Raw genomic sequence first — 20411 nt, 5'->3', positions numbered from 1 at the left:
TACTGTGTCTAACTCATATTATTAGGTAGTTATTTCATGCCAACAGTGAATACCATAACCATGTTTTAAACACTTACTTGACTTGGCATCTTTGCCTTGTCCATCTGTTTCCTCTGCAGCTATATCCTGTCGGGCCTTCAACTCTGATGTTTGCAGAAGTTGTTCTTCATGTAGAGCTCTCCCTGACAGCATGCATCGTTCCACTGCCTGTAATTTGATTCTCACGTTGTCCAGAGAGCTGTGCATCTCCTGCATGGCCTGTATTGTGATGTTGGTAGTTTCTCCCTGTTCCTCACCCATTGACCCAGTCCATGGCAATGTTTGCAGTGTTGCTTGAATCATCTCTTTCAGGTCATGAGACAATGCTAAGGCTTGTTCCCACGTCGCATCATCCTTTATCCACTCCTCCATGATCTTTGAACCATCCTCTTGTCTCTCCCCATCTTTGGCCAGAGCAGATTCCAGCTTGACAGTTGTTGAGAGCAGCATTTTCCAGTTGTTTTCGATAACGTGACGTTTACTCTTGATGTCCTTCTCCCTCTTCATGTCTCCTTGTTCACCAGCCTCTGTTGGTACCTGGTGGTAGATGTCCACCAGCTCTGCCAGTGAGGATTGTGTTTGGGTACAGTAGACATCAGCTAACTGGACACTTGCTATGAAGTCTTGCAGCCCCAGTGGCATGGTAGGTGCCTCGTCCTTATCTTTAACACTGGTGGTTCTAAAACCATTACTCCACCACTCAACAATTGTAGTAAATACTCCTGCTTGTCTATCTTCATTTTCTCTGGTCACTTGAGTTGTGAAACCTTCGGACGGTTGACCTGTGCTTGATGTTCCTGCTGCAGGCATGTCTACAGATGTTTCTTGAGAGGAAGATCTTTTATCTGATGAAGATCTTCCTGTGAACCAATCAGAAAGTCTTTGGACCAAACTATGTTGCTTGGAGGTTACCTTACTCTCAGTCACTTTGATTGTTCTTTCTTCATCTGTAGACTCTGTGGAAGATTGTCCATCACTTTCAGGTGCTGTTTCTCTTCTTTCTGAACCTTTCCTCCAATAGAACAATCTACTAAAAATACCTTCTCTTTGTTCTTGAATGGGTTCCTTTGCAGTTGTTGCAGCCACCTTTTTGCTCTTGATGATTTTGGCCTCTTTTTTCCCATGCTTTCTCTTCATCTCTTTCAGCACAATGTCTTCAACGTCAGTGAACAGTTCAGTCACCTCTTCCAGCTTCATCCTGATGCCTTCCATCTCCTCATTGAACATGGTGTCAAATTGTTCCACACTTGAGTCATCTTCCATGTACGTGGACACGCTATACTTGTTGGTGACGTTGAAATGGTCTGTCTGTAGAGTATCAACAATGGAGGAAATCCTATTCAGCTGTTCTGACACTTTGGCGTGGAGAGATTCAGATTCCTCAGCTGTCATTTCTGCTGCCATCATTTCCTCTGGAATGCTGTTTTGTAAGTCAGTGATTAGTTGGTGAACCGTCACAAGTTTTTCGCCCATCTTTGCCAATTCTTGTTGCACATTGCTACAGGATTGAGAAACCTCTTCTGTTCCTTGACCCTGAAGCTTGTGGCTGTCTTCCATGTCGATCTGTATCCGTTTCAATTCCAGGATGTGGACCCATGTGATCTCGAGGTTTGTCAGGAAAGCTCGCATTTGGTCTGATGCTGCAGCTTTGATCCTTTCTCTTGTGTCCTCCTCAGTCCCGTCTGTCTCTTCCTCTTCAGTTCCATCAGATTCAGGTTGTGCTGGGCTGTAGTTGGTTTCCCACCAGTGTTTGAACATCCTAGTGAGGACCCCTGCGCTCTGTGCTCCCTCATGCTTGCCTTCTGGAGGAGCAACACTTTCCTGCTCTTGAACATCAGTGGATGGTTCCTCACAGTACTTCATTACTTCAGGTTCAATGTTGACTACTGTGTCTGCTAACATTTTTAGTTTGGCTTCCATATTTTTCAGTTCTTTGGCTACACTTGTGGCAGTTCCACTCTGCTCTTGCATTCTTTGAATCTCAGTAAACATAGCATTTGTATCTTGAAGACTCACCCTGATTTTCTCAAGATTCTCCTGTACTGTAACAGACTTACCACCTTCTGGCGACAGTGGTTCTTCAATGGGAATCACTGTGCCAATGTCATTGACCAATGCGGCTATTTCCCCCAGCCTGTTTGCGATTAATTGTTGTGTTGCTTCATCTATTTTGTCCCTGTCTTCATCATCTTCACCTGCACCACCATGCACTGTTGGAGCCTCCATTGTAAACCTCTCTTGCAAACAGCCACAGATGTTCCTGAGCTCAAAGAGGTAGATTTTGACGACTTCAATGTTTGATTCAACTTCTCGAGTCAGGGAGACGTCCACTTGTTCATTCTCATCTGGAAGGGCCAACTGTTGTCCTGTCCCCCACCACTGAAAAAGTCTTCCTAAGAGGCCCCTGTGTTCACTTGGTTCTGGTTCAACCTCTTGGTGATCAGTTTTTGCAGACAAATCTTCAACAACGTCATCTTTGTCAGCAGTTTTACCAGCTGAACTACCAGGGTCTTGTGTTGTACTCTGAGCATCGGTGGTGTCGACATCTTTCTGTGTTACTCCCTGGCTGTCATCCTTGCCTGAGAAAGTTGATTCAATCTCAGAAAGTTCCTCTCTGCCTGGAAAGGTAACATGATCTGGATTGTAACCTCTACTCCACCATCGGAATAATCTCCTTAACATTCCTGTTTTTTCCTTTCCTTCAGACAAGGTGGCATGCTGTCTTTCATCTTGTTCCTGAATCATGGTGGGAATCTCTGTTGATTGTGCTCTGCTGTCTTTGGCATCTGTGGTGTCACTAGTCCACCACCAGGAAGAGTGCCTGGTTGTTTGTGCATCTGCAGCATATTTTTCAGATTCCGCAACGTCAGTATCTTTTGGTTCTTGTACCTTGCAGCCCTGAGTCAAAGCCTCTGCCATGAGCAGTAACTGCCCTGCCTTGTCAAGCTTCTGTGTCATAATGTTCATCTCCTGGCGCAGTTGTACGTCAACAGAGATGGCCGATGTGTCCGTGGTACCATCTTGGTTTGCTTCTGTATCACTGCTGAGTCGTAGTTGGTATAACTCATCAACACGGCACCTCAACTCTTTACACTCCGTCATAATAGAAGCAACATCCTGTAGATGTAGCTTGACTTCTGGCTGTTTCTCCATACCTACATCTTCAGTGTCACCATCTTGTATTTTTTGCTTGATCTCCTCAAGAAGGACCACAACCTTTTTATTTGTTTTCTCCATGTGTTCCATTTGTGTCCTGATGACTGTCTCCACTTCTTGAATCTGTTCCTCCGTGATTCCATCCCCAAGTCTGTCACTGTAGGCATCTTCAAAACATGTCTGAGTTTGTTTCATGTCTTCAATGTAGGCCCATATCATCTGCATGTTTGCTACGAGTGTTCCTGTTTCATTTGGAATGTATGTTTCTGCTGCCTTTTTGTCCTCATCCACTGTTTGTCTCCACCAAATGAGACGGCCAAAAATTCCAGGAGTTTCTTTGCTCTCTTGTGACCTCTCTACTTCTGTTTTTGCATCCTCCCTCCCAGTGAGATCTTGCAGGAAAGATGACAGCTTCTCAGTGATTTTGGTTGTGTTGGATTCAATGCTTCCCAGTTCCTTGCTTATCCTTGTGGCTAGATATACACATGCCTCAGACCCGTCATCTGCCACTGTGCTTTCCCTCAGTCTCCGGTCATACAATTCTGTTATCTTCACTTGTGATTCCCTCATGTCCTCACAGTAGGTCAAAACTTCCAACAACAACTTGTCCTCGTCTGAAGTTGAAGCAGTTAGGGGAGATCCTTGTTCTGCCTTTGTATCTGTATCAGCTGTTGTTTTCTTGTAAAGAAGCCCAGCCAGTTCTGTGATCTTGGACTCAATCGTTCCCAACTCCCTACGAATGATCTGGCCAGTCTCTTGTGTCCTCACTTCGCTTGTGCCCTCTTTGAACCGTTCCTGATAGTTATCTAGAACTTTACTTCGTGCCTCGTTTATCTCTTGACAACAGACCAGAGCTCTTTGCACGTCAGCAACTGGGTCCTTGTCCCTTTCGTCAGTGTCTGCTGTTTCTTCAGAGGTGTCAGATATCTCAGCAAGTAATTGCTCTGGAGGATCGTCAGTGTCTCTTTCTGCCCATCCAAACAGTCTGCTAAGAAACCCTCTACCTTCTTCCTGGGGTTCTTTTGTCTCCATCTCATCCACCACACATGCTTTAGTTGTCTTGACCGACTCGCAATGTTCAATTGCTTTGGGTTCAATATCAGTCAGCATTTTGCCAACAGTAGTTAGTGCTATATCCAGCTCTTTTACTAGCTGAGAAACTGCAGTAGCTTGCTCACCGTGTTCTTCTGTAGTAGATGTTTCTGCACTGGTCAGGCTAAGTAGCTTTGTTTCACATGACTTAATCTCTTGTATCTGAACTAAAAGTTTGTCAAAGCCATCTACAATGTCTTGCCTTTCTTCCTCAAAGTCAGTATTATTGTCTGTTTGCTTGCTATCCTTCAGCTGTCCATTCTGTACATGCTCACTCATCATGATAACTCTCTTTTTCATTTCATTAACATGTTCTGTTAAATCTGATATCCTCTGGCCAATCCCTGCAATGTTTTGTTGCATGCTTTCATCATCCAGTGCCACTTCTTCAGTATGACCTGGGCCTTCATCCTCTGTGGTAGCAATGGCTTGTCCTTGGAACCCAGCACACATTTTCCTCAGCTCCAGCACAACAGATGTAGCAGCTTTTGCACTGTTCTTTATTGCCTCAGCGGTAGTCTGCATGTCATTTTCTTCCTCTTCAAGGGAGGCAGGAGCTAGATTTATGAGTTCATCATCATCAGGAAAGGTTACATGGTCTGGGTTGTATCCACTGCTATACCAGCGGAAAAGCCGTCTGAATGGTCCTGGACCTGTACTTTGTGAGTCGTTCTCACCTTCTTGGTCTTCATTGTCTGCTTTTCTGTCAATGTCAGGATTACCCTCGACTTCACTGGGTCCGTCCACAGAGGCCTGTGTGCTTGGTTCTGTTGTTACTTGGCTGTTCCACCATCCATGAAACCAGCTCGGTTTAACATCCTCTTCCTGCACTTCTGATGTAGAAATGTCTGTTGCACCATCAGGAGTTTCATGATCTGTTTCTTCTGCAACAGTTGTTACCTGGTTACTCCACCATCCACGAAACCAGCTCGGTTTAACATCCACTTGCTTTGTTTCTGATGTAGAAATGTCTGTTGTGCCATCAGTGGTTTCTTCATCTTTTTCATCTGTGAGTCTGTAGCCAAGCGCCAGTCTCTCGGCTGCTGTGACAAGCCGTTCTGCCTGACTGAGTTTTAGGGACACATTTTGTAGCTCCTGTTGCATCTTTGCATCAGTTAAGGCTGTTGTACTTCCTTCCTTGCTATCATGAGGCTCTTCGTCTCCACCCACCTGTTTGTGGTACATCTCTGAGATTTGGATGTTTGTATCTTTTACTTCCTGTATGAGTGATGCGACCTTCTGAAGCATGCTGTTTGCTTGGACCTGCTGTGTTGCATTGGTGCCGCTGTCTAGTTCCACATTAAAGCTTCCCTGAATTTCTTGTACCACTGATAGTACACTTTCTACTTTAGCATCCAGGCCTTCCCTGTGTACTTGGATGGCTTTGTCCACTTCTTCGCATTGTTCCTCTGTGATGCCATCCCCAAACCTGTCACTGTAGGCGTCATTAAGACGAGTCTGAATCTCCTTCATTTCGGTGATGTCAACCCACAAACTCTGCATGTTGGCTATCAGAGTCATTCTCTCTTTTGGCATGGCTGGGCCATCACCCTCCTCCTCTTCTTCTTTTCTCCTCCAGAAGACACCAACTGGTCCCCATCCAAAAAGCCTGCTTAGAGCACCTCCACTTTCCTCCTGATCTGTTGTAGGCACTGTCTCATCCACAGTACTTTGTTTGGCAGTCTTGATAGACTCACAGTGTGCAAGTGCTTTAGGCTCAATCTCAGCAAGAGTCTCACCAACATCACATATCTTTATGTTCAGCTCTGTCATAACCTGAAAGATTCTTGTAGTTGGTTCCTGGTGTTCTTCCTCAACAGGGTTTTCTGCACTGGATAAGGTTTGAAGCTCTGTTTTACATGATGTTAGTTCTTCCATTTGAACTAGAAGTTTATCAAAGCTAACAATGAATTTCTGACTTTCCTCCTCAACGCCTATATTTCCCTTTTCGGTTTGTTCATCACTTGTTAGTTCTGTGTCCTCTTTGTCCTTGCTGATGTCATACTGTGTTACAAGTCTAATTTCGTTGACATATTCTGTTAGATCTGTAATCTTTTGGCCAATCACAGTGATGTTTTGTTGCATGCCTTCATCATCCAACTCGACTTCTTCATTCTGCTCTGGGCCTTTCTCCTCTGTAGTAGCCATGGCCTGTCCTTGGTACTTGGCACATACTTCCTTTAGGCCTAGAACAGCAGACATAGCAGCTTTAGTGCTGGCCTTAATTGTGTCAGCTATGCTCTCTTCACCTGTTGCATCCACTTCAGGGTGGCTTGTAGTTAGGTCTTCAAGCTCTTCTTTCTCAGGAAATGTCACCTGGTCTGGCTTGTACCCACTACTATACCAGCGCAGCAGTCGTCTGAAAGCTCCTGTACTCTGTTGCGTATTTTCACTTGCTGTGTCTTCATCGTCTTCATTTGTGTTTACATCATCTTCTTCAATGACTTCCCTTGGTGCTTCCACAGGAGACTTTGTACTAGGTGTGGTTGATGCTTTGTGACTCCACCAGCCCCCAAACCAGCTTCGGGATTCTTCCTTCTCAGCTTCTGTTGAGGCAATGTCTGTTTGAGTGTCAAGGGTTTCATCTTCTCTGCTGTCTGTTTCATCAGGAAGTGCCAGTCCCTCTGTTGTTGTTTCAGGTATTGTCTGTACATCTTCTGCTGGCACATCAGAGTTGTCTGTAGCTAGGTTCTCAAGCTCATCTTTTTCAGGAAACATCACATGATCTGGATTGTAGCCACTGCTATACCAGCGGAAGAGACGTCTTAGGGGTCCTGCACTCTGGGTCTTTTCCTCACTTACTGTATCTAGCGCACCTTCAGCAGCATCGTCATCTGTACCGTCTGTTTCGTCTGCAAGTTTGTGACCAAGCGCCAGTCCCTCAGCTGCTGTAACCAGCCGTTCTGTCTGGGTGAGTTTTCTTGATACGTTTTGTAGCACCTGTTGCATCTTTGCATCAATGAAGGCTTTGCTATCTTCATCTTTTCCATCTCCTTCTTCTTCAGTAGCCTGTTTCTTGTACATCTCTGAAACTTGGATGTTTTTATTTCTTACCTCCTGTATCAGCGATGCTACCTTCTGTAGTTTGCTGTTTGCTGTAACCTGCTGGGCTTCATCTTCACCATTTTCTTGTTCTACAAGACTTTCTTCAATTTCTTGGACCACTGCCAGTGCTTTCTCTACTTTAGCATCCATGTTATCCTTGTGTTCTTGGATGGCTTTGTCCACTTCTTCGCATTGTTCCTCTGTGATGCCATCCCCAAACCTGTCACTGTAGGCATCTTGAAGGTATGTCTGCGTTTCTTTAATTTCTGTGACGTAAACCCACAGAATCTGCATATTTGCTATCAAAATCATTGTTTCCTCTGGCATAACAGTATCATCTTCATCATCTTCATCTTGTCTTCTCCACCAGAAAAGGCGACTGATGATTCCTGGATGTTGAACTCCAACCTTTGGTAATGAATCTGTTGTGTCATCAAGTTGTGCTACCTTGAGTTCTTCCAACACTTCCGAAAGTTGTTGGATGGTACTCCCAGTGTTTGCTTCTACACCTGCCATCTCTTTTTCCATCTGAGCATCCAGAAAAATGCATGACGGTGCACCCAATTCGCCTCTCTCCCCCTCCCTCACTCTCTTTTGGTACACTTTGATTAATGTACCCTGCCTAGCCTTTAATTCCAGCAAAGTGCCGCTGACTTGAGACAACTTCTCCCATCCTGCATCCGTCAGACCTAGCAAAGTGGCACTGTCTTCATTTGCCGCGGTTGCTTCTGTTGACTGAGCTGCATTTGGTTGGTCGGGAATGAGATGCCAGATCACCTGGATTTGTGATCCCATGTTCTTCATTTCTCGTTGCAGAACCTGATCAACCTCTTCACTTCGTACATTGTCAGTGTCGTCCCGGAATCGTTCTGTGTATAGCTCTCCAATTGTTTTTTGCAGCTCATCCAACTCTGTGATGTGTGTTATTGCCTTTTGAACGTTGATGGCGAGGTCTTCTGCACTACTTACTTGGTTGTCCTTTTCATCAGGGAGTGTTGTTTCAAGTTGACTCAAGTCCCCAATATCTATTGAGTTAGCACTGGATGCCTGTTCTTCTGAGGCAATATTTTCACTTCTGGCAAGGATTTCAGGTAACATCTCTAGCTTTGTCTGGATTTTTCTCATGTTCTGTTGTACCATCTCTTGTGTTAATGCCACATCCTCATCTTGGCCATCAACCAGTGAGGGCACTTGAACATAGTCTATTGTCTCACAGCATAGCTCATGAACTTCTTTCAGCACTGTAGAAGTTCTGGTTATGCGTTTCTCCTGTTCCTCCTTGTTGCTGTCTTGCTGATTTCCTTCGGCAGGTTCAGTTGGAATGCCAGTCTCTATGTCTGCTAACAAGGATAAGGTTCTGTCTACCTTCTCTTTAATTGCATTCATCCCTTCCTCCACTTTGTCAGCTGTTTTTTCCTCTGATTCTTGAGAACTGTAATCATCTATTGTATCCTTGCAGATGGTATCCATTTCACGGATGTGGCTTGTGATGATCTGCATGTTTGCAATAAAAGCTGTAGCCTCTGGGGACACCACTGGTCCTGTTGGTGCCGAGTTATCAATAGTGTCCTCTTCACCATGGTCATCTATGTCTGTTGCCTCTTCGCTTGTGGTTTCTTGGATGTCATCTGGATCATCTGAGATTTGTTGTGTCCCAGGTGCACTTTCTGTTGCAAATAACCGACTGAAGAATCCTGAATCTGTTTCTGCTGTAAGTTGGCTGATGGCCTGCACTTCCATCTTCCGTACCATCTTTGCCATCCGACAGAGTCTGTTTCCCATCCTCTCAATTTTCCTCTGTATTTTTGCATCAACATGTGCTGTGTCCCTGCCCCTCTCGGTGTCTGCCTCTTGTTTTCTCTTCAAGTCGGCTAAGTTCTTGTTCATCTTTTGGAACTTAGCCATCAGTGCTAAAAAATGCTGCTGTTCCATGTTAGATATCTTGGTTGTAGACCTGACTAAGGAAGTGATGCTGTCCAACTTACGGTCCATTTCTACTGTTTTCTCCTGGATTTTCTTGCTTGTGCTCCTGTCTGTTTCTCCAGGTGCATCTTCGTTTTTTACCTCCAAAATGTCCCGATAGATGTTCTGCATATCTTCCATGTAAATCCACATGATCTGCATGTTGGCGATGGTTTCTTTTGCCTCATCTGACAGGTCAGGAACAGTTTCATCCTCTACAGTTTCATCCCTTTCAGTTCCAGAGATGTCTACATTGTCGCCTGCATCTTCTGGTACTGAAATGTTTGGTATGTATGAATCTTTGCCTGGGCCTCTGTGCCACCATGAGGATAGTCCACCGAGGATACTCCATGGTCTGCCCTCTCCTGGGGGGCTCTCTGTTTTGTCATCTTTCAAATTGGCCAATTCTTCCTCTATTGTAGTGACAGACTTAAGTGCAGCATCTACCTTGTCACCCATACTTTCCAAGTCTCTTGAGATGTCTGCCTCAATCTTGATGGATTCATCTAGACTGCCGTCTTCAGTCCCGAGTTGTTTATATGAGCTTTCTATGTCATTCTGCATTTTCTTCAAGTTTTCCACACATATAGATACCTCTTGAAGTTTTCCATACACTTCCTTTCTTTCACCTTTGTTGGCTGAACTGTCAGTTTTAGATGCTGTTTGCCCATCTTCCTCCACATCTAAAGATGTTTGTAACACAGCCAGTACTGTTGTCACTTCCTCTAGTTTCTCTCTCATCTTCTCACCTGTGGTTTGCAAGTCAATGTCAGGTGTGTCCACTTTTTCACTGCTTCTCTTCATTTCTCTGCTGTAAGTATCTGCCATGTCTGTCCTTATCCTGCAGAGTTCTTCAATAAGAACTTTGATGGTTTGTATATTCTGTAGATGCCCAGCTGGTGTAGCTCTGGAAGAGTCCTTTAGGTCTGAGCGAGTGGCATCTGTAGTCTGCTGCTCACTTATAGTTCCTAGTTTTGCTTGTGATGGTCCTGATGAACTGACAACATGCCAATCTGTGGTACCAGTACCTCTTGTGTCTACAGAACCACCAGTGCCATGTTTTTCTGTCTTATACCTTACTACCTTGTCTTCAGGAGCAAGGATGTCATCAAGTGAGGGTTCTCTGACTGATACGTTTTGCATTGGACTTGTTCCTCCAACAACCAAAGTACTGGATTTTGGATCTCCAGGTGGTATCTCCTTGGTCAAGGATGATGTTTTGTCTGAGGGACCTCGCCACCAATCTCTTATCCCATCAAAGAAGCCTCTGGTAGATGTTTCGTCGTCCTGTCGGCTTTTGTGGTCCCCTGGTCGCTCCTCATCATCTGCTTGTTCGTTGTCTTTGAGAATAAGAACCTCCGTCTGCTGCATTGTCGTAACTGCAGTTACTGCAGTGCTGAGCTTGATTTTCAGCCTTTCAACAATGCTATGGATTTGGCTGCTTTTATCGGGGTCACCACTGTTGCGACTGCACAGGTTTGCCACTTCCTCTCGGATCACTTCTATTTCTTCGCTACTTGTAGACAACTGCTGCAGATTTGCCACGAGATCCTCTTTTTGAGCCTTGCTGAAATCTTGGCCTTCAGTGTCACAATCTTCACCACTGTTTGATTCATGAGACACAGACGAACGCAAAACAGCAAGCACTGTGGTCATCTCTTCTAGATTCTCTTTCATCTCTTCTGTCATCTCCATTATTGCAGAGTCTGCATCACTGTCTGGATTGTCACCTTTGCTTAAGCTCTGCCAGATACGTATTTGGATTTTCTGGAGATTTTCAATGAGAAGTTTAATGGATTGTGTGTTCTTGATAACTTGTTTGGTCTCTTCTGTAACAGCAGCTACTCCAAGTTGTTGTTTTATCATAGTGTCAACATTGGTGTCAGATGCTTCCTGTGATGGTACAGTTAAGGTGGTGTCCTGGTCAGCTGTGTTGTCTGCTTGTGATAACAATGAGGACCTATCATCTGTTTTGACTTTTTCTCCATGTTCAAATGATCCTGTGTCGTTGGCATCATCTTTTCCACCTTGACTGTCATCTGTCTTTTGCTTGGTGGAGGGCGTTGGCCCAAATAAAGATCCAACATTTTGCTGGAACCAGCTAACTCCAGACTTCTCAGATGAGCCTTTCTTTACACCTTTTGTATCCCTGATCATGTTAGAAGCAGACATTCCATCACTTGTCTCAGAGACAGGCATGTCCTGTCCTTGATCACCTATGGAGTCATCCTGAACTCCTTTATTGACCTTTCCTTCTTTCCCTGGAATGATGGCTGTGCTGCTTGTACTGGCTTGTTCGGTTACTTTTTCATGACTGGAACTGATGTCTTCTTGTGTTATTCCTGTACCTTGACGGTCAGATGTTTCCTGCACTCCTTCCATCCTGTTTGCATGCTGACCTCCAGACTCTGAGGCACTTGTTTGTTCTCTTCTGGCATTGTTAGCCTGTATGTCTTCCGTATTTTCAGCATCATGGTGATCGGAACCAGTTTGCATTTCAACAATGCCATCTGGACCCTGACTGACAGACGAACCATCTTGTCCTCCTTGTCTTCCTTTGCTCTCCATGATTTGTCTCCTTTGTCTGCTCTCTTCAATGGTGGACATTCCTTTGTCATCCTCTTGGTACGTAAGTCGCTTTCTACTGGCAACATGAGCCCCTTTAGTCGGTGTGACTTCTCCATCGGTTGTATCAAGGCGGGTAGTCTTCACCACAGTTGAGCTTGTTGTCTCACCTGAACTCCCAGTAGCTTCTTTTCTGTCATCCAACCCTACTACTGAGACTCTGAGAACCTCAATACTGTCCTGACTGTCATCACTTTCCACTATAACATTTTCCGTTGAGACAATAGTCGCCAATATTTCGTTTGTTTTAGATTTCTGAGTTCCAGATGTTTGGGTGGGGGTTCTGCCTATGAGATCTCTGTCGCTATCCGAGGTGCTTCGAGCACTATCCTCTGCTGTGGTATAGTTGTCCGTCGAAGCACCCTGTGATGATGCACCATCAATGTCGTCAGTATCAGATGCCCTGTCAACTCTCTGTCTCATGCCTGATCCCCTGTACCCAGTTCCAGGGCCAAACTCAAACCTCGTGGAGCCTCCTCCAGCTTCCAGCAACTTCCTACTGCTTGGAGACAACATAGGAGAAAGGTTGCCCACAGATGGAGAGGTATCCCCAAATAACAGTTCTCTCACTTCCCTCTTCAGGAACTCCACGCTCATGAGCTCATCTCTCATTTCTGCGTTTTGCTTAGCAAGCTCTCGAAGCATGTCTTCATTGCCCTTTGCCTGGTTTTCTAACAGTGTTGCTCTTTCTTCGAGACTTGTTTTTACAGAAAGAAGGGTGTCCACTGTGTCCCTTGCTTCCGCCAATTGATGGTCTAGGGTTTCATACTGAAGCAGTCGAGATTTTACCTTCTCCAACTCGTCATTAAGGTCTTCCTCCTCTTCCCTAATTGAGCCAGGTTCTGCTCCAATACCCACTTCTATGCCAGTGGATTCGATGGTGCCTTTTTTGTCTCGACGCAAGTCATCCACTTCTGTTTGCACCATGTATAACTGCTGCTGAAGGGCTACCACGTTGGTTGCTTCCATGGACAACTGTTCCTTTTCTTCCTCCAGTTGCTTCATTGCAACACTGGTGCTGTGCAGTTGCTCCATCAGAACAGTGACTTTTTCTGTGTCAGATAGAGTACTGAGGTAAGTTTCGTCGACAACTAGTAACTCGTATCTGCCTACATTTGGAGCCAGACCTGACGCTTCAGCCTCACTTGAACTTGAAGATGGTTGGGCTCTTGCGTTGCTAGCAGTTTTGGTTAGCTGGGGGAGATCAGACTCTTCCATCCTATCATCTCTATTTCCCAGTGCCATTGTCTTAGTCTGTGTCCTTGTTTCCATAGAGCCCGTGTGCTCTACCGACTGTACAGTTTTTTCTCTTGTCACCTCACGTTTTTCCATTAAAGTTGCTTCCTGCTTTTCAGACTTCCCTCTCATCTCATCATGTTGTAACCGCAATTCATTCACCTCCTGGAGATCAGCTGCCATCTTGACATGCAACTCGTTTAGACGGTCAATTTCTTTTCTTGCAGCCTGAAGTTCTGCTTTTAGAGATTTAACTGTTTCCTTGTCCTTCTTCAGTTTGCCTGCCCGTCTTCTTGCCACCCCAGGTTCAGTTTGGATGTCCTTTGCATTGCTGGATTTCTCGTTTGGCGAAACAGACCTTTCAATTCTAACAGCTTCATCACTGGCATCATCATCTTCTTCCTCCTCTGTGGAGCTAAGCCCTTCTTTCTTTGCGAGTTTGCTCTCCTTGGAATTCCCAGTTTCCTCTGACCGTATTCTCTGGCCTGGTGCTTCTTTCTTTCTTCTGAGTTTGACCGCACGTTTTCTAGCAACACCAGGGTCTGTTTGTATCTCCTTTGCGTCCACCCTCTCTGGTGTACCATGCTGCAGTGATTCTTCACTTAACAAAGGTTTTGTAGAGACAAATCTTTCAATGTTGCCATCGTCACTACCACCATTATCATCTTCTTCGCTTTCTTTGGAGCTGTGTCTCTCTTTCTTTGAGACTTTGCTCTTTGTTTTTTCTGACCGTATTCTCTTGCCTTCTGCTCCTTTCTCCCTCCTGAGTTTTGCTGCCCGTTTTCTAGCGACACCAGGGTCTGTCTGTATTTCCCTTGCTTCCACTCTCTCTGATAACTTGCTGTCTGATCCATGCCGCTGTGCCTCTTCAGTTGTTATAGAAACAAACCTTTCAATATTGCCATTGCCAACACCATCATCATCACCATCATCTTCTCCTGAGCTGTGTCTTTCTTTCCTGGTTTCTTCAGACTGTACATTTTGTCCCATTGGTATCCCCTCTCGTCTGAGTTTAGCAGCACGCTTTCGAGCAACTCCAGGATCGGTCTGTATCTCCTTTGCTTCCACGCTCTCCGAAGTACTGCTATCTGGTCCTTGCCACTGTGTTTTTTCTCCCCCTGTCGAAATGCCTGTATTTTGGGTGCTAACCTCTGCTTGTAGCTGCATCTTTTCCTTCTCCAACAATTGTATTCTTTCCTTTAACTCCTGAACTTCTGTTTGGATGTCATTTACTTCGGTCGTGATTAGAATGGTTGGAGCAATTCCTGGTGAAACAGACGCTTCACCATTTGTACGTTTTCCACTATCCTTTTCTTGAGGGCTCTTCATGTCTCCCTTTTGGGCTCGTTGTTCCTTTTCAGGTTGTTCCACCTGGTTTTCCTGCCTATGAGTCACTTGCGCTAGTTGTTTATTTTCATGACTTCTATCACCTCTCGTGCCTGTCTGCGTGACCCCAGTGTCACTTTTACCTGTTGAAACACTCTTGTTTGATTCCTGTTTCTGACTGTCACCCGAAATGTTCGTCTCTTGTTGGTGAGCCATCCTTATTTCGTCCTTCAAATGCCTCCTTTCTTCCTCCAATGCTTGTATCCTTTCCATTGCCTTAGACAGTTCTGTTTCGATCCCCTCAAACTCTCCTGTAGTAATCACCACATTTGTTGAGATGCTTGTTGAAGAGACGGATGTTTGATTGTTTTCATCGTCGTTATTACGTTCTTCCTTTAGGCGTTGAATTTCCTCTTTCGCGGCTTCAAGATCTTTCACCAGCTTTTCGGACTGCCTTTTTTGCTCGACATGTACCTCTCTCTCCCTTTTTAGTCTGTCTGCACGTTTCTTAGCTACTCCCGAGTCTGTCTGTATATCCTTTGCTTCGACCTTCTCTGTAGTACTGCTCTTCTCTACTCGAAGCTGGTGTGACTCTTCTCTAGCGACTGAAAGCTCCCTCTCTAGAATGGTTACCTCCTTCGCTTCCTCTTCTAGCAGTTTCTTTTCTTCTTCCAATGTTTGTATCCTCTCCAAAGCACCCTGCAGTTCTGACTGAACGGTGAAGAAGTTCTGTAGTTCCGTAGTTAGCGACGTTTTTGCTTCTTCGAGTTGTGCTTTCAACTCTGTAGCGTCTTCAGACTTTTTCTCGTCCTCTAGCTGTTCTATTTGACTGCGGGCGCCATCTAGCTGTTTTTGTGAGGCAGCAAAACGCTTATACATCTCTTCCTTCTCCTCTTGAAGGACGTTGACCTCCATTCTCGTCTTCTCCAAGGCGCTAGTAAGTTCCTTACTCTTCTGTTCCTGCTCTGACGTCATCTCCTGACTTTCTCGAAGCTCTTTGATGACGTTTCGGGCTATGGCTATCTCCTTTTTTAAGCCTTCCATTTCGTTAAGTTGGTTACAGAAAACTTCTTTTTCCTTCCGCAGTTCCTCAAGTGCTCTGTCCCTATCTTCACATTCCTGGTTGATGGCGGCAAACTTCTTTTGCATCTCCGTAAGTTCCTGCTCGGACCTCTTTAAGTCCTGTATCTTCTCTTTAAGGGTGGTTACCTCTGTTTCCAACAAGGAGGTATTGGCGACTTCTTCTTCTCTTTTAGCAAGCTGTACCTGATAGACCTCTCTTTCTTGTATAAACTGTTCCTTTTCAGTGCGAATTTTGTCCAGTTCTTTCTCTGTGGCTTGGAGGTCCCGCTTCACTTCCTCGGCCTTTTCCAGACGAGACGTCAGTTCCCCAATCTCGGTCTCAAGTGCGACGACGCGTTCATTGTGTTTCTTCTCCTTCTCAGCGCCCAGAGTCGTATTCTGATTTTGTAGTTTCTGATTTTCTATCTGTAAATCTTCCACAAGATCAACCTTTTTGGTCAAATCACCCTGAATTTTGTCAAAAAGCTCCGCCTGTACCGTAAACTTCTCCTGGAGACTCTGTATCTGTTTCCTTGCTACATTCAGATCTTCGCTCTGTTTCTGAAGCTTGTCCTGTTCCTTCAGAAGTCGTTTGTTTTCCTCACTCAACACTTCCAATTGATCTTGCGCTTCTAGTAGGTCCTTTGCCTTCTGTTTCTGTTCTGCCGTCAGCAGGGTCTCTTTCTCAGCTTCAAGGGTCTTGATGTGAAGACGGGCCTCTTCTAGCTCCTTCGCCGACGTCGTGCATTTTGCTTCCAGGGCGTCCTTTTCTGTTATCAAGGTGTCCATGTTTTCCTTGGATATCTCTAGATCTTTCACCAGTCTGGCAGATTCTTCCTTGTGCTTAGACTCCGCCTGCTCGTCGCCTTCTCTAAGCTGTTGAATCACAGAGCGTGCCACGGTGATCTCTTTCTTCAAGTCGCTTATGTCGGCTACTTGGGTTTCCAGCTCCGCATTCTTAACTTGCAAAACGTCAAGTTCTTTCTTCGTGAACTCAAACTGCTGCTTTGTTGTTGCGAGTGCTGTACTCTTTGCATCCAAATCTTGAACCTGACCTTGTAGCATCTGTATTTTCTGTTGTGCTGCTTCTAGCTCTTTTGTACGATCCTCAGCATCTTTAACTTTTTCTTGCATCGTCTGTATTTTCTCTTGGGCTGCTTCAAGGTCTTTTGTACGACTCTCGGTTTCTTTAACTTGCCCTTGTAGCGCCTTTATTTTCTTTTGTGCCGCTTTAAGTTCTTTTGTACGACTCTCAGCGTCTTGCACCTGTTGTTGCAGTGCCGTTATTTTCTCTTGTGCTGCTTCAAGCTCTTTTGCACGACTCTCAGCATCTCCTATCTGTCCTTGTAACGTCTGTATTTTCTCTTGGGCTGCTTCAAGGTCTTTTGCACGACTCTCAGCGTCTTGAACCTTTAATTGCAGCTTCTGTATTTGCTCTTGGGCTGCTTCGAGCTCTTTTGTTTGGCTCTCAGCGTCTTGGACTTGTCCTTGTAGTGCCTGCATTTTCTCTTGTGCTGCTTCAAACTCTTGTGCACGACTCTCAGCATCTTCTATTTTTCCTTGTAACGTCTGTATTTTCTCCTGTGCTGCTTCAAGCTCATTTGTACGACCCTCAACGTCTTTAACTTGTCCCTGTAGCGTCTGTATTTTCTCTTGTGCGGCCTCGAACTCTTTTGTACGACTTTCAGCATCATTGACTTTTCCTTGTAACGTCTGTATTTTCTCTTGTGCGGCCTCGAGCTCTTTTGCACGACTCTCAGCGTCTTCTATCTGTCCCTGTAACGTCTGTATTTTCTGTTGTGCTGCTTCAAGCTCCTTTGTTCGACTCTCAGCGTCTTGAACTTGTCCTTGTAGCGTCTGTATTTTCTCTTGTGCGGCCTCAAACTCTTTTGTACGACTTTCAGCATCATTGACTTTTCCTTGTAACGTCTGTATTTTCTCTTGTGCGGGCTCGAGCTCTTTTGCACGACTCTCAGCATCTTCTATCTGTCCCTGTAACGTCTGTATTTTCTGTTGTGCTGCTTCAAGGTCTTTTGTGCGACTCTTAGTGTCTTCAACTTGAACCTGTAGCGTCTGTATTTTCTCTTGTGCTGATTCGAGCTCTTTTGTGCGACTCTCAGCGTCTTGAACTTGGCCCTGAAGAATCTGTATTTTCTCTTGGGCTGCTTCAAGCTCCTTTGTTCGACTATCAGCGTCCTCTACCTGTCCTTTTAGGGTCTCTATTTTCCCTTGTTGTGCCTCAAGCTGCTTTGCACGACTCTCGGCTTCTTGAAGAAGGGTGGCCTTCTCTGACGTAACCGCTGTAAGATTCTCTCGCGCCTCCTTGAGTGCTGTCTCCAGATCTCTCTCCATCATATCGGCGTCCTTGACTTGCTTTGCGAGAAGGGCTAGCGTCTCTTGCAAGACCTGTATCTTTTCCTTTGCTTCTCTTACTTCCTCCTTATGTCTATTGTACGCCGCCTGGTCCGCCAGTAGACTTTCTCTCTCATGTCTCGCTGCATCAAGGCTTTCTTTCACTTCTTGTAGCTCTTTCTCAGTTTCTTCTTGTTTCTTCAGATCAACATTCAGTTTTTCCACTTGTTGTTCGAGTAGTTGCACTTTCATAAAGTCCCTGGCTGTCTCGTCCACCTTCAGATTCAGTGCCTCCCGCTCACTCTCCAGCCTGGCGTTGTCTTTCTGTAGAGCCTCTACTTGCTCAAGGGTCTCCACCAGCATTATTTCCGACTTCTTGGACACTTCAAGCTGTGCCTTCAAGGTTTCTACCTCTTGACGCATGGCAGAAGATTTTGATGCCTCTCCTTTAAGTCGAGTCTTCTCATCCTCAAACTTGTACTTCTGCTGTCTAGCGGCGTCAAGCGCCAACCTTACGGAAGCCAAGACCTTCTCTGTGTCGTCCAGTTCGTCAGCCTTCTCCTTCAACTGCGCTTGTAGGCTACTTATCCCTTCTGTCAGCTCCCGTAACGCACCGTCGCCTCCGAGGGCAATGACCTCCCGTGACCTCTCGACCTGTTGTGCGTAGTTGTCTTTCTCTGTGGTCAGTCGTTCGATCTCAGATCTTAAGTAGGCGACCTCCTCTTGGATTTTTCGCGTCTCTGACTCTGCGTCAGCGGAGTTTTCCACTTGCGCAGCGAGTGTGGAGTTTTCCTCCTTAAGCCTGTCCAGTTGGACTTGCAGGCCAACCACCTGTTGCTCGTACTGCGCATGCGTAAATGAATTGCCCTGCACTAGGTTGTTCTCAGTATTTGACTGCCTTGCGTCATCTAGTTGACTCTGTAGGGTATTAGGTTTCGCCACTTGTATTGTCAATGGTGCGTTTGAATCTTGGAACAGTGCCAACCTAGCTTCAGGTTCAAGTTGTTCTAGTGCCCTCTTGTTTCCTTCTGTTTTCTGAAGCCCCTGTGTCTGCCCTCCAATAATATCACCGTAATGTACCTTAGATGGGCTGAGAATTTGTACTTCTTCAACTTTGACTTTGAGAGTTTTATTCTCAGTGATCAGGTGTGTGACCGTTGTCAGGAGCTCTTCTTTACTGTAATTTTGCAGAGTATGTATGTCCACTTCCCCCAAAGCTTCTTGCCCCATGGCAATCATTACAAAACTATCCTCCCCTTCTTCAGAATCAGGGTCTGTTTTTGGTTCGCCTAAAGATTCCAGCCTACTCTTCAATAGCCTATTTTCGTCTTCAAGCGAGTGGACTTTTTGTAGTAGGATTTCTTGGCCCAGCTCGACAGATGTCACTGTGCCATCATCTGTTGTGCTATCTCTGTGTTGGGCTGTGTGGGACGTTTCGCTATCTACGCTTGTTGTCTGTGTGCTCGACCTGAATATCTTAACAGTTTGGCCTTCTTTTGTGACAGTGTCAACGACCTCCTCGCTTCGAATTCCTGTCTGAGTCAATGTTTGTAGTACAGATCCATGTCTCTCGCCCGAGCTCCCACAGTTCGGGCACTGCAGCGCGTGCGAATGGGACGTGATTCGCCCTCCCCCTCCACCCCCTTCGCCTGCCGCCATGGCAGCGCCCACCGTGTCACGCAGCGACGCATTTTCGTCCTCTAGCTGCTCGATTTTCTCGAGATAACTCTTCACTAACTTCTTGACCTCGTCAACTTCCTCCAACCCGACTAGCTCTGTTTGAACAGTGGCCGTCGGCCCGGCTCCCTGCTGGACGGTTTTTCGTGTGGTGGTTGTTACTTTAGTGCTACTAACACTCACCTGGGCGGAACCACCGGACGACTCTTCCGACCTCGGCGAGTCCGTCCCCTCCTTCTTAACCACCTTGTACTTGATCTGCTGGAACGGCGAAGACGTGTCGCGGATCATCTTGACGTCGTTCTGCGACAGACCAGTGTAATATCCGAGTTTTTAGGAGTGTTTGTCCGAGAACCGGGCGCAGTGTCTGCGCATGGCGTCCGCCATGATGTGGGACGGGGATGACTCGCCTCACCTATCCAGCCAGACGGGTGTTTTCGTCAGTCACGCAAGCGTTTAAATCGCTCATTAATTATTCCGCTTCTCTCCTGCGGTTCGCTCTCACCTGCGGCAAGGCTGGGAGAGGACGGACGGGTTTCCCACAGTGTAAAAACCGGGCGTGCACCTATTCATAATGCATGCTTGTTAAAATGACATAAGGTCTGTTCAGCACAGCAAACCCCATTATGCCGACTTGATTGTCGCCCACTTACCGTCGCTAGGCGATTTCACACCAAGGTAGAACAACTCTCTCAGCAGTATAAACACTGAACTTTGCAAAACACTTCATAATTACCGATTGTCTGTGATACCTGGGGAAATCTAATTATCAATTTAGCTCAGATGATTTTCATTACAGATAGGTGTGAGATGACAAGCGCTGTCCAGAGAAGCCAAAC

General features: G+C 45.7%; 1 protein-coding gene across 1 annotated transcript in view; it reads right to left on the bottom strand.

Moving 5' to 3' along the window:
* LOC109488008 overlaps positions 1–20411 on the bottom strand; it is a 23287-nt gene extending 2876 nt beyond the window's left edge. The window contains exons 1-2 of the mRNA XM_019792150.1: positions 7104–20411; positions 78–6872 (exon numbers count right to left, since the gene is read on the bottom strand). Of these exons, the coding sequence (XP_019647709.1) occupies positions 78–6872; positions 7104–19863 (19555 nt within the window). The 5' untranslated portion in view covers positions 19864–20411. The remainder of the gene's footprint in view (positions 1–77; positions 6873–7103) is intronic.

The sequence above is a fragment of the Branchiostoma belcheri genome, unplaced genomic scaffold, assembly GCF_001625305.1.
Source record: "Branchiostoma belcheri isolate BF01 breed outbred unplaced genomic scaffold, Haploidv18h27 scaffold91, whole genome shotgun sequence".
In the NCBI taxonomy this organism is placed as follows: Eukaryota; Metazoa; Chordata; class Leptocardii; order Amphioxiformes; family Branchiostomatidae; genus Branchiostoma; species Branchiostoma belcheri.
The sequence above is the reverse complement of the archived record's forward strand: the minus strand, read 5'-3'. Positions and strand labels throughout refer to the sequence as shown.